Source organism: Stegostoma tigrinum, chromosome 9, assembly GCF_030684315.1.
Source record: "Stegostoma tigrinum isolate sSteTig4 chromosome 9, sSteTig4.hap1, whole genome shotgun sequence".
Taxonomy (NCBI): domain Eukaryota; kingdom Metazoa; phylum Chordata; class Chondrichthyes; order Orectolobiformes; family Stegostomatidae; genus Stegostoma; species Stegostoma tigrinum.
In genome coordinates this window covers 40,471,470-40,485,448 of record NC_081362.1, presented here as the reverse complement: position 1 = coordinate 40,485,448, position 13,979 = coordinate 40,471,470, and the positions used below count along the sequence as shown (strand labels likewise).

Genomic DNA, 13,979 nt, shown 5'->3' with positions numbered 1-13,979 from the left:
ACAAAGGTACTTTGAAATTGTGAAATTACACTACACAAAATTATCTAAGTTATTCAAGGCACCTAGTCAAACAGCATAACTTTCACTGCATTTCTAGAAACAAGTTCCAAGCAGGAGCCTAGCAGGAAAGACAATGGAACAGCAATGGCAGGAGTTTTTGGGAGTAATTCAGGAGACACAGCAAAAATTCATCCCTAGGGAAAAGAAGGATGGTACAGGGAGGATGAGGCAACCATGGCTGACTAAGGAAGTCAGGGATAGCATAAAAGTAAAAGAGAAAGCATATAATGTCACGAAGGGCAGTGGGAAACCAGAGGATTGGGAAGATTACAAAGAACAATACAGGGCAACACAAAAAAAAACAAGGAGAGAGAAGATTAAATGTGAGGGTAAGCTAGCCAGTGATATAAATGAAGACTGTAAGAGTTGCTTTAGATATATACAGGACAAAAGAGAGGCAAAAGTGGACAGTGAACCACTGGAGAGATTGTCGTGGGGAACAAGGAAGTAGCTGAGGAACCAAATAATTCATATCAGTCGTCACAGTAGAAGACACAAGTAATATCCCAAAAATTTGAGAGTCTGGAGACAGAGCTGAATATGGTGGCCATCACCAAGGAAAAGGTGCTAGGAAAACTGATTAGCCTGAAGGTGGATAAATCACCTGGGCCAGATGGACCACACCCCAGAGTTCTAAAGGAGATAACTGAAGAGATAGTGGAAGTGTTAGCAGTGATCATTCAGGAATCGCTAGAGTCAGGGAGGGTCCCAGAGGATTGGAAAATTGCTAACGTGACCCTGTTTAAAAAGGGAGTAAAGCAAAAGATGGAAAATTACAGTCCGATTAGCCTAACCTTGGTACAATTGGGTATGATTTTGGAATCCATTGTGAAGGATGAGATTTCTGAATACTTGGAAGTGTATGGTAGAACCCGGCAAAGTCAACATGGTTTCATCAAGGGGAGGTCATCCCTGACAAATCTGCTAGAATTCTTTGAAGAAATAACAGGCTGGGTAGCCAAGGAGAGCCAACAAATGTTATCTAGCTGGACTTCAAGAAGGCCTTTGACAAGGTGTCGCACAGGAGGCTGCTGAGTAAGGTAAGGGCCCATGGTGTTGGAGGCAAAGTGCTAGCATGGATACAAGATTGGCTGTCTGGTAGAAAGCAGAGTGTGGGGATAAAAGGGCCATTCTCAGGATGGCAAACGGTGACAAGTGGTGTTCCCCAAGGGCCAGTGTTGGGACTACAACTTTTCACTTTATAAATTAATGATCTTGATGAAGGAATTGTGGGCATTCTGGCTAGGTTTACAGATAAGTGGAGGGTAGTATTGAGGCGGCAGGGGGCTGCAGAAGGATTTGGACAGGTTAGGAGAGTGGGCAAAGAAGTGGCAGATGGAGTACAATGTGGGAAAGTGTGAAGTCATGCACTTTGGCAAGAAGAATAAAAGCATGAACCATTTTTTAAACGGCAAGAAAATTCAGAAGTCTGAAGTGCAAAAGGACTTCGGATTTCTAGTCTAGGAGTCTCTCAAGGTAAACACGCAGGTTGAGTCAGTAGTCAGGAAGGCGAATGCAATATTAGCATTTATTTTGAGAGGACTTGAATGTAAAACAGGCTTTATAAGGCCCTGGTTAGGCCACATTTGGAGTACTGTGTGCAGTTTTGGGCCCCATATCTCAGGAATGATGTACTGGCCCTGGAGCAGGTTCACGAGAATGGTCCCAGGAATAAGAACTTTAACATAGGAGGAAGATTTGAGGACTCTGGGACTATATTCATTGGAGTTTAGAAGGATGAGGGGGGCTCTAATTAAAAACTTATAGAATACTAAATGGCCTGGGTAGAGTGGATGTTGGAAAGATGCTTCCATTGGTAGGCGAGACTAAGACCCGACGGCACAAACAGAGTAAAGGGAAGACCTTTTAGAACAGAGACAAGGAAACCATCTTCAGCCATATTGTGGTAAATCGATGGAATTCACTGCCACAGAAGGCTGTGGAGGCCAGGTCATTGAGTCCAATCAAGACTGAAATAGATAGGTTCTTGATTATCAAGGGGATCAAACGTTACAGGGAGAAAGCAGGAGAATGGGGTTGACGAATTTATCAGCCATGATTGAATGGCAGAGCAGATGTGATGGGTGAATGGCCTAACTTCTGCTCCTATGTCTTATGGTTAAGCTCATAATTTAAAAATGAAATCAATCAAGCCAATCCCACTTGACGCCAAGATTGTACAATTCAATAGTTTAGCGTTTGGATTGCAATTAACAATGTATTACTAATACTGAGCACAATATTATGAATATCAATTATTCAAATCATTGTAAATGCCAAGCATGCAGGCATTAAATACAGTTCTGACTTAGTATCATCAGCAGATTCAAATCATAAGTATATTATGTGTATTAACTATGGTAAGCAGTCATCATTGGGCAGGATTTTCCCATTTGTAATTAATTGAGGGAAATTAGCAGCGTCTGGGCCAAAATGGATCAGAGATTTTTCTCACGGAATCCTCTGCTCTTCACTTTGTCTGTACAACCACGCTCTCATTTTTTTTCTTATGAGGAATACTCAAATCTGCTGGAGAATAAGAGGCAACTTCACTGAAACATTCAAATGCTTAGAGAGATCTCGACAGAGCAGATCTGGAAAAGATATTATTGGAGAATCTAGTACTGGGGGTCACCTTAAAAAGGTAGGGGTCACCCATTTAAAACAGAGGAGACAAAATTTGTCGTTTCAGAAGACTGTGGCTTTTTGGAACTCTCCCTGAAAAATTGGTAGAAGAACGTCCTTGAATGATTTTAAGGCAGCGACACAGATTCTTGTTAAGCAAGGTATTGAACAGTTATCGCAGCAGGCAAGAATACGGATTTGAGGTTACAGTCTGATCAGCCATTATCTTATTGAATGATCTACTCCATTCCTGATGCACATGTACTTTAGAAACTGCATGCTAAGACCTTCACCATTCATGTTTCTGACAGCATACTTAAAGTTCAGATGCTGCAAACTAGAAACTGTCCCTCACACTAGGCGCTTAACTGTCATCATTAAGGATATGGCCAGAGGGAAGAAAAGTGCAATAGAAGCAAAGTACAGTGGACTCTGGAGATCTACAACATACCTGTTGGAGACATACCTAACACAGCGGAAGATGGTTATGATTGTTGGAGATCTTTAGGGTGATAAATCAGGAGATAGAAGAGTTATGTAAGAAAGCTACAATTCCCATAATTAGGGGAACTTCAATATGCAGGTGGACTGAGAAAAATCAGGTGAGGCAAGAGTGACTCCTTGACATTAAGGCTGGACACTTGACAGGTGTGGCATCAAGAAACCCGAGCAAAAACTGGAAGCAATGGAAGATGAGGATGATTGAGATTGCTAGAGGTCATTTATCAGAACATCTCTTCAGGGGTTCCTCAGAATGGTGCCCTGAGCCCAACCATCTTCAGCTGCTTCAAAGGACCTTCAGTCCACAAGGTCAGAAGTGGGGATGAGCAAAGTCTGCACAATGTTTGGCAACATTTATGAGTACACAGATACTAAAGCAGTCCATGTTTGAATACAAGATCTGGACAATATCCAGGCTTGGGCTGACATGTGCAAAATAGCAACTGTGCCACTCAAATGACAGGCAATGACCCTCTCCAATAAAAGCCAATCTAACCACCGCTCCTTGATATTAAATGAGTTACCAATACTGAATCCCCCACTATCAACATCTTTGGGGTCACACTGACCAGAAATTCAATTGGATTCGCCACATGAGCATAGTGGCTACAAGTGCAGATCACAGGCCAGGAACACTGTGGCAAGTAACTCACCTCATGTCCATCATCTCCAAGGCACAAGTCAGGAATGTAATGAAACACTCCTCACTTGCCTGGATGGGTACAGCTGCAACATAACTCAAGAAGTCTCACACTATCCAGGACAAAGCTGCCCACTTGATTGGCACCACATCCACAAGTATCCACCCTCTCTACCACTAACCTTCAGTGCACCCTACTGTTACTATCTACATGAGACAATGCTGAAATTAACCAAAGATCCTTTGACGCACCTTTCAAACCAACGAGCACTTCCAACTAGAAGGACAAGGGCAGCAGATGAGTGGGAACACGACCACCTGCAAGCTCCCCTCCAAGTCACTCACCAGCCTGATTTGGAAATATATCGTCAAGGCTTCACTGTGGCTGGATTACAACACTAGAATTCCCTCCCCAACAACATTGCAGGTCAACTTACAGCACATCCACCGCAGTGATTCAAGAAGGCAGCTCACCACCACCTTCTCAACAGCAAACAGCAACAGACAATAAATGATGGCAAGCCAGTGACACCCACATTCCATGAAGAAAAGTGAGATTGAGAAACATATCAGCCATGATTGAGTGGCAGAACAGATTTGATAAGCCTAGTTCTGTTCCTATAATTTATGGTTTTATCCCCCATATCTTTTGGTTACAGACCAGGAACTCTATAACTCCTCCATTAATGACCTCTCCCCTTTGAAAGGTCTAGAATAGGACCGAAACGTCAGCTTTCCTGATCCTATGATGCTGCTTGGCCTGCTGTGTTCATGCAGCTCTACACCTTGTTATCTCATATCTAATCATTGCCGTTTGATATTCCAAGATATTACGACCACTGAATTCCCACTATCAACATCCTGGAAATTATCATTCACCAGAGAGTGAACTGCAGTTACAAGAACAAGTCAGAGGTCAAGAATTCTGTGGAAAGAAACACATCTGACTTCTTAAAGTCTGCACACCATTTACAAAATACAAGTCAGGGGTCTGAGGGAACACTCACCATTTGCCTGGATGGGTACAATCCAAAACACTCAAGTAGTTTAACACCATCCAAGACAGGCTAGTCTATTTGATCCGCAAACCATACAACACCATCGGCATTCACTCCCTCCTTCATTAATCCCTGTGACAGCAGTGCACACTGAGATGACACACAAGATACATTGCAACAACTTGTCAAGACTTATGGGATGGCACCTTCGAAACTGCTGACGTCCCTCACTAACGAGAAATGAAGCAGAAACAATGGAACTTCACCACCTCCAACTTCCCCAATACGTACCACACCACCCTGACTTAGAACAATGTCACTGTTATGGAGATAAATCCAGAACTCCAAACCTAACAGTTTCAACATCACATGTGCTGCAACACTTCAAGAAAGCAGCTTACTTTTGAGAGCAATTAGGGATGAACAATAAACGTTACCCTTTATTCAGGGAAATTCTATCAAAATTACACGATTTTTAACATTTCTATCGAATCTCCTTTCATATTTTCCACTTAAAGGAGAACAGCACCAGCGTCTCCAATCTTTCCCCAAACTGAAATCCCTCAACTATACAACCATATTAGCAAATGAACTTTGCACTTTCTTTAAAGGAGTTAACAGTCTTCAAAACAGTTAGCTCCTACAATACTTCAGCTGAGGTCTAACCAGTATTTAATAAAGGGACAGCGAAATGTGCTTGCTTTAAAACTCCACTGTTTTATCAAAAAGTAGAATGAATCCCCATTTGCTCTTTTAACTGCCAAAAAATTCTTTCACTGCACTTCCTATAAAATTATATTGCTTCACATCAATTCTTTGTATCAAAATTTATAATTTATTATTATTTCTCTACCACGGCCTATTCCAGTGGTCTATGACACCCTGAATCCACTTTGGCCTGCTTGATTGTCTACTACAATTTGAGTTTTGTATCAACTGGGAAATAGACTCCACTTGCCCATCGTAGATCAGGTAAATAAAAAGGAGCACTGAGCCTCGTGTCAACTCATATGATTTAAGAGCAAGAGAGAAGGCCATTTGTTCCTCTAGCTTGTTCCACCATTCAAAAAGGATCAGACTGATCTGATAGTGCTCTCAACTCAACATATCCACCAACCTTTGACTCCCTTGTAAGTGAGGAATATTTCTACCTCTGTTTTAAAGTATTCAATGACTCCACTTCTATCGCCATTCTCTGGGATGCAGAGTTCCACAGACTCATTTCCCTTCTGACAGAAAAATATCATTCTCATTTTCAATCAGAGAAAATTTATTTAAAATTGAGTCCCTGCTATAGACTTCCCTGCAAGGAGAAACATTCTTTCAGTATCAACCCTGTAAAGCACCCACAGCATCTTGTGTGTTTCATTAAGATCAATCATTGTCCCTTACTCCCCCACATTAGTTGGATGAATCTTCTCCGAACTGGTTCAAATGTATTCATACCCTTCCTTCCTTTCATACCAAAACTGTGCATGGTACTCCAGTTGCAGCCTCACCAACGTTCTATATTAACTGGAGTGTAAACACCCCCACTTTCATATCCTATTTCCCTTGCAATAAACAACAAGATTCTATTTGCTTTCCTAATCACTTGCTGAATCTATATTTTGACTTCTTGTGATTAGTTTACCAAGAAACCCAGATTCTTCTTTATCGAGTTCAGTAATCTCTTAACTTGAGTAGTTCAAAGCTTTTCTACTCTTCCACTAAAAGTGGGCATGTTCACAGTTAACCCCAGCAGAGACTATTGCCAAATTTTTATCCACTCACTTAAGCTGTCCATGTCCCTTAGAACACTTATGTTCGTTTCACGACTTAGTTGCATGCCAAGCCCTGTACCAACAGGAAAATTAGAAACCATACCTTTGGTCCTTACATCTGAGTCATTTATATACATTGCAAATAAGATTCCATCATTGATGCCTGTGGCACACCACTCATCACATCTTGCCAACCCAAAGGTTACTCATTTGGGTTCACTTTCTGCTTCCTGTTAGCCAACCAATCCTCCATCCGTGGCAAAACAATGCCTCTTCTTATACCAGGAGCTCTAGTTTTACTTAATCTTTGATGGGCACCTTGTAAATAACTTCTGGGATCTAAGTGGAGTAAATCCACTGACTCCTCTATCCACTTCCCTTTCACAAGACAATTTTCAAAAAGCTTGTTTGCAATAAGATTTTCAAAGCGCCTTGCAACAACGTCCTTAATAGATTCAAGCATTTTTCATCTGATAGATATTTGGTTACCTGGCCTCTAGCTTTCTGTTTCACTGCAAAGTGGAGTTACATTAGCTTTTTTCTGTGTGATGGGACATTTCCAGTATCTAAGGAATTTTTTGAAAATTGAAACAATTATATCTACTGTTTCAGCAGCTACTTCACCCTCGGATGAAGTCTATCAGGACCAGGAAGCCTGTCAAATTTTCGAAGAATTTTCTCAGTACTCTTTCCCTGGTGATTGAAATTAAGTTGCTGGATTCCTTTCAGATTCTGATTCAGAATTATTTCTGGGATGCAATATTGAAGACAGACAAAAATCATATACCATTTCTGTTTTTCCACTATTAATACCCCAGTCTCTCTCCCTGTATAGAGGACCAATGTTCCCTTTACTTCTTATTGCTTTTTAAATACCTGAAGAAACTCTTAATATCTGTTTTTATAATTCTAGCTAGCTTGCTATTATATTCTAATTTCTCCTCTTATTTCTTTTTAGTAATTCTTTAACACTGTTCATAATCTTCAGACACTTCTGGCCTGCTACTTATCTTTTTATTTCAATGTAATATTTTCAACTTTCTTTGTTGGCACTAATGGTACACCCTTCTCTTACAGTCTTTATTTCTCACTGGGGAACCATTGTAGAATCCTTTAAATTGACAAACAACCATTCACTGTTTTCTGTAATTGCCAATTTTGATTGTGACACCATCTCCTCTAACTATTCCAAATTTTACTAACAAGTGGTATATGCGATATTTTGCTAAACGCTTGAAAAATCAATATTCACATTAAGTATTGTACCCTCACCAATTTAAACATGCATATAGATGAGTCATATGGGGCTCCTGTGTCTCTACCTCTGAACAAAGATATTGGAGTTCAAATCCCATCTGACCCAGAGGTGTACAATAACATCTGTGAACAGGCTGATTGGAAAATATCTATAAATGAAATGAATTGTGGACAACTAGGGTGTGATCCAATATAACCAACAGTACACCTTGCTTATAGCAGATAGCTAACTAAAGTACTGAGGTGAATCAGATTGTCTTGAGTCATGAACGCTTTTGAAATGTTCTGTGTGGCCTATGGGATTAGTGTTAGTAAACCAGCAAAAAAACTGAAAGCCAACAAATAAAATATAGATCCTTACCTATGTACGTGTTATAGCTGCAACACTTAGTTACTGCATCAGAAAACCGAAGTAATTCCATCAACAATGCCTCAGAAGAGTCATGAAAATTCAATGGCAGCACAAAACATCAGAAACTTATGAAAAAAGTAAACACGCAAAGCACAGAGAGGTTCATAGTACAAAGTTTAACCAATGTGGGATGGCCACATAACAGAAGACCTACTTGGGTAGTCCAGTAATCAATGTCAAACAAAAGCTTGATCCTCTTATAGTGGTTTGTTCAAAAGATACATTCATGTTCTAAAGAATATGAGCAGGCAACTTAGTTCCTTCAACCTGCTCCAACATTCAAGATGATAATTGCTGTTGGTAGTTTAACTCCACTTTACTGTCAGTCCCCATAATCCTGGATTTACTTGTAAATCAAAATCTGTCCTCAAATTAATTATGTTCTGCAGAGCTAGCCCCCATGTTCTCAGAGTACTGAATTCCGAAAATTGATCATACCCAGAAGAAATATCTGTCTTAATCAGGAGGGTACTTATTTTAGGTATGTTCTAGATTTGCTCATGAAGTGAAACATCACCCAATATCTACATTCTTAAGACATCCTCTGAATCTTTTGTTTTAACAAGATCACCTCTCATTTTTCTCAACTCCAAAGACTGTACACCCAACTGAAGACAAAATCCATTCATACCATGAATCAGCCTAGTGAATCTTTTGTATGGCTTCCAATTCAAGGATCTCTCTCCTGAAATAAAGACAGAAAAAAAAACTGTGGATGGTATTGTCTCACCAACGCCACATGTAAATGTGACAAAATTTCCCGACTTTTATGTTCCACTCCCTTGCCACAAAGGCCAACAGTCCATTTACCTTCCTCACCTACTTGCTGTACATGCATGCTAATGTCTTGTAAACTGTTTTGAAGAAACAGATCAGACTGTAAATGTGAACCCCATTTCTCTCTCCACAAATGCTGCCAGTTTCTCCAGCATTTTCTCTTTTTATTTCAGACTTTTGGTAACTGCAGTACTTTCCTTTCATTATTATGAGTTCTGTGCCACTTATTGAATGATCTTTGCAAATATTACAATACACTACATCTTCAGATTCCTTTCTATCTACCTGCGTATTAAGTTTGTTAAAGAATTCTAATTCTTTTCAAACAATTTATTTTTCCTGAATCCATGTTGATTCAACTTGATTGTATTTTAGTTTTCTAAACTTCTTGCTGTGAATTCTTTAATGATGAATTTTGGCATTTTTCCAGTGATAGACATAAGGATAACTGTTCTATAGTTTCTTGCTTTGTGCTTTCCTCTTGAATACAGATGCTACGTTTGCAGGAAATTTTGCAAGATTACAACTTACACATACACTTATTTTAAGATCACAGAATTCAGCCAGCAGATTTAGGGGACTTGTTGGCTAAGTTAAGAATGAAATTTTCTATGTTGAACACCTCTGTGAATGACCCTGAAATATTTTACAAAGTTTATGGGTGCATTTAAATGGATGTTGTTAATTGTTGTCTCTCAACTGTAATTTAACTGCAGTTTATACAGTTGCAGTTATACATCGTTATACAGTCACAAGTGTGAGAAACAAATTTTAAGACAGTTAATTTTGTATGGAGAAGAAGCTGAGAAAGAAGACAAGCTCACATTCAAAATCCATTAGCAGTCTGTTACAATCCTAAGGATGTCAAAATCATAAATAACCAAGCAAGGACTAGGGGGGGTATAGGTTTAAAGCGAGAGAAGAAAGATTTAAAAGGGACCTGAAGGGCAACTTTTTCATGCAGAGAATGGTGTGTGTATGGAATGAACTGCCACAAGAAGTGGTGGCTAGTACAATTGCAATATTAAAAAGACATCAGGATGGCTACATGAATAGGAAGGGATTAGATGGATATGCGCCAAATGCTGGCAAGTGGGACTAGATAAATTTAGAGTATCTAATCGACATGGACGAATCGAGCCCAAAGGTCTGTATCCGTGTTGTACAACTCTACGACTCTTAGAAACCCGACCTTCTGCCAAAGATCAATTCCAATGAAACCCGTTTTCTCACCATCACTCACAGTTCTAGCAATTCCCCCAGTATATACCTGCCGATTAAGACAGTGTCAACGAACCCAAACCAATGACACCTATTACCAGCAGCAGCACCACCATCCCTCACAGTTATACATCAGCCTGAGTATGACTGCGGCCAGTGACTTGCAGAGCGTTAATCAGCAGAACACCGGGACTGATGTCCAGTGACACTGCGTGCTAAACGATCACAAGGAGATCACCTAGTCCGCGAAAAGCCCCGAAAGTGAGCGACTCCTTCACTCGATAATCCCGATCCTGACAACACGTCCTCCTCCACCCAGTTCCTGCTCCGCGGCCTTACGTCATTTCCTTTCTTGACGTCTACGACAGGAAGTACAGCTCAGCATGCGCCTGGTTTAACACGTCACCACGGGTCTAGGAAGGGGCAAGATCGAGATCACGTGAATTTCAGTGACTGTATCCATTTTGGAGAGTGAAGCTGTTTATTTCGATCGTCTTATGTTGTTTAAGGTGCTGATGGGAATAAAGGTGATAAAACGGGATAAGAAGTTTTCGAAGTAGGCCACACCCGTCTGTGTTTGAAACAAAAACAGAAATTGCTGGAAGAGCTCAGCAGGTCTGGCAGCATCTGTGGAGAGAAAGTAGGGATAATGTTTTGGGTCGACTGGCCCTTTGGCTGCCCCATAACATGCAATGATCAAACGTAAGCTGCTAGATTCGGGTCAATATCCAAATTTCCAAGTGAAACCTGTGTGGCATTGTATCACTTGCAGTCACTACCAGGAGACCGCTATATAGACTAAAGCTCGCGTAGAATAATCATGTTGGGAAGCAAGTGTCTGGCATTCTGGCTTCATGATCACCTCAACTCAGTTGTGACAATGTTAATATGGTGATGATGTTTGGCATGCTACCTCAGAATCTCACTTGTTCCTGCTACCTGATCTACAGAGGCTTCTGGGGACAGTTCAAGTGTTTGCATAGAAACAGTAGGGTTTGTTTGTAATAGAAATTAATCTTCATAACAAAATTATCACCTGAACATCAAAAACCTGGGAACTATTGATGAAACTAAAAGGAACGGCCACGTAAATGGTCAGAAGATTGATGAGGGGTGGGAAAGGGGTGGTGGCACTGAAATAAAATTCTGGAAATTCTCAGCAGCTCAGGCATCTGTGGAGAGAAAATGGAGTTTCAGAACAGAAACTGGCTGTCCTGCATCAAGTGACACACTTCAGCTTTTCTCAAAGCATCACCAACAGAAGTCATGAGGATGATGAAATATTCTCTACTGTCTGGATGGTGCAACTGCAGTCACACTCAAATAACTCAACAGAGCAGTCTGATTGGCAATCTACACATATTTAAGCCTCTACTAACTTCACCAGCAGTACATTATTACTTCAGTATTTACTACCCAAAGAATACACTGCGACAAGTCACCACAGCTTCTTTGCCAGCATTTTCAAAATTCAGTTTCCATCATTGGAAAGGACAAAGTGTGCAGGAGCGTTATCATGTTGAGTTTTGCTCCCAGATTCAACATCCTTAATGGGTGGCATGGTGGCTCAGTGGTTAGTACTGCTGCCTCACAATGCCAGGGATGCTAGTTCAATTCCATCCTTAGGCAGCTCTCTGTGTGGATTTCCTCCGAGTGCACCAGTTTCTTCCTGCAGTTCAAAGATGTGCAGGCGAGGTGTATTGGCCATGCTAAATTGCCTGTAATGTTCAGGGATGTTTAGATTAGTTGGGTGAGAGGGGGTTGGATCTGGGTGGGATGCTCTGAGGGTTGTTGGTCCAAAGGGCCTGTTTCTACACTGTAGAGGTTCTATGAAATAATATTCCTCATTAGCATTTTCAAAATCTTGGAAATCCACACCCAACTGTAGTTTATGAATACTTGTACCATTTCATGCAATGGCATAAATAATGGCTCGTTCTGAAAAGCAACTGAGGTAGATAATAACTATCAACTTTTTTAACATTGCTAATAAAAGTTTTAGAATAAATATGAGAAGTTTCCTTACCCCAACAATCATATTTAGTCTCATCTATTTGGTATCGTGACCCCTAACATTTTGCCTATTCATTAACATTCTCAGGTGACTGTCTTTCCCACCAACCACTTGTTGCATCACTACCCATCTCTTCATTGCTGAGATACCCATTCAATTCTATGTTCTCTCTCCTGTCAGCTGTAGTCACCTTCAAACTTATCTTTTTCTCCCTGCTGAAGTTTCTTAGAAGGGGGTCAGCAGCTCTATCATTAGGATTCTTTCATACATTCCCTACTTCTGAAATTACAACAATGATTACAAAATTATTTAAATTTATTGTAAAATGTTTAGTGATAGTCTAGGGGTGTGAAAGACTATCAAAATGAAAGTTTTCCTTTTTAATTGTACCCCTTACCTTCCCTTACTTTTCATTATCCTTCAAAGATGTCTTGTTTGCTCTCAACATTAAACATCTTTAGACCAGATTAGAGTGAGGGGTAAGAAATCTTGTTTGCTTCTTTTTCTGTTTCAGAGTTCTTTCCATATATTTGCTGGATTCCAGGTAGGATTTCCCTAGATTCTAGAAAGCTCACAACAATTTCAAAAGCAGCAAGTGTGACAGCAGTGTGCAAGAAAGGAGGGAGGTGGAAAACTGCAAACAGTAGGCCAATTAGACTCAAACCTGGAGTTCTAGCTTTGAAGCAGGGATCTTACCTGCTGTACCACAAGACAAAGAGCTATATCCAATTGCTGCTCATTCCACACTCCCATTACTATAATGGAAAGGAAAATTGGATGGTGTGCATAATAGATGAACAATACAATATCCCTCATTTTACATAGCCAAAAGTTAGTATTACCTCAGTTAGATTGAACACAGATCCAGTTTTTCTAAAGGTAAAAGAGAATGCTAAAATGTAAATATGGAGCATTTACTCAGGAAATTCAAATTTCCAATGGGAAGAATTACATTGAGACATTTCTGATGGGGTCTCACAATGAACATTCAGCCTTATACATACTCAGATATTTACCCACCTTTCTATTAATTTCAGGTATAATTTGGTGATTGATGGAAGGAACTGTTTAGGGGAGGCCTAAAAAAATCCTGTGGTCCCCAAATCCACTGAAAATGCTCACCCATGCTGTGCCTCCCACAACAATGCTCAATCTACTGCACCCCTGACAAGTCACAGGATCCCTGTCCCTCTCACTGCTCACACCAATGCACTACTTTCTGCTCCACATCTAGCAATACTCGGATCCCATTCCATTAACATTCAAACACACCAGCATTTTCTATACCCAACAATGCACGCAATTTTACACAACTGACAATGTTTATTCCTGAATCCCTGACAAAACCAACTGCAAGCAAATGTTAAGCAACCAAACAGCTTGGCAAAAAGCAAACCTAGCCTGCAAGCTTGCCATAGACAATTATGAAAAAGATGAATTGCTGCATAGTGGTGATTCTTCAATTTGGCAAGGGTAAGTTGTATGTTTTTTTAAAAGTCCATATTATTTTGTCTTACAACACTGTGCATGATTCATCTTCAGAGATTTTTGCAGAAATTTGTTAAAGGAATTATCAATCAGTATCATGTTATTTTGATTTGGGCTGGCACGGTGGCTCAGTGGTTAGCACTGTTGCCTCACAGCACCAGGGACCAGGGTTCAATTCCAACCTCAGGTGACTCTCTGTGTGGAGTTTGCACATTCTTCTCGC

The 13,979-nt window shown here is 40.4% G+C and overlaps 1 protein-coding gene across 6 annotated transcripts in view; it reads right to left on the bottom strand.

Moving 5' to 3' along the window:
* The window catches only part of LOC125454673 (protein transport protein Sec23B), a 65,754-nt gene extending 55,141 nt beyond the window's left edge, over positions 1-10,613 (bottom strand). Inside the window, exons 1-2 of one of the 6 annotated variants that reach the window (XM_059648498.1) lie at positions 10,493-10,607; positions 8,888-8,941 (exon numbers count right to left, since the gene is read on the bottom strand). In XM_059648498.1, the coding sequence (XP_059504481.1) occupies positions 8,888-8,890 (3 nt within the window). In that variant the 5' untranslated portion in view covers positions 8,891-8,941; positions 10,493-10,607. The other 5 variants (XM_059648499.1, XM_059648500.1, XM_059648501.1 and 2 more) reach the window with 5 other exon arrangements.
* Between the last annotated feature and the right edge of the window lie 3,366 nt (positions 10,614-13,979).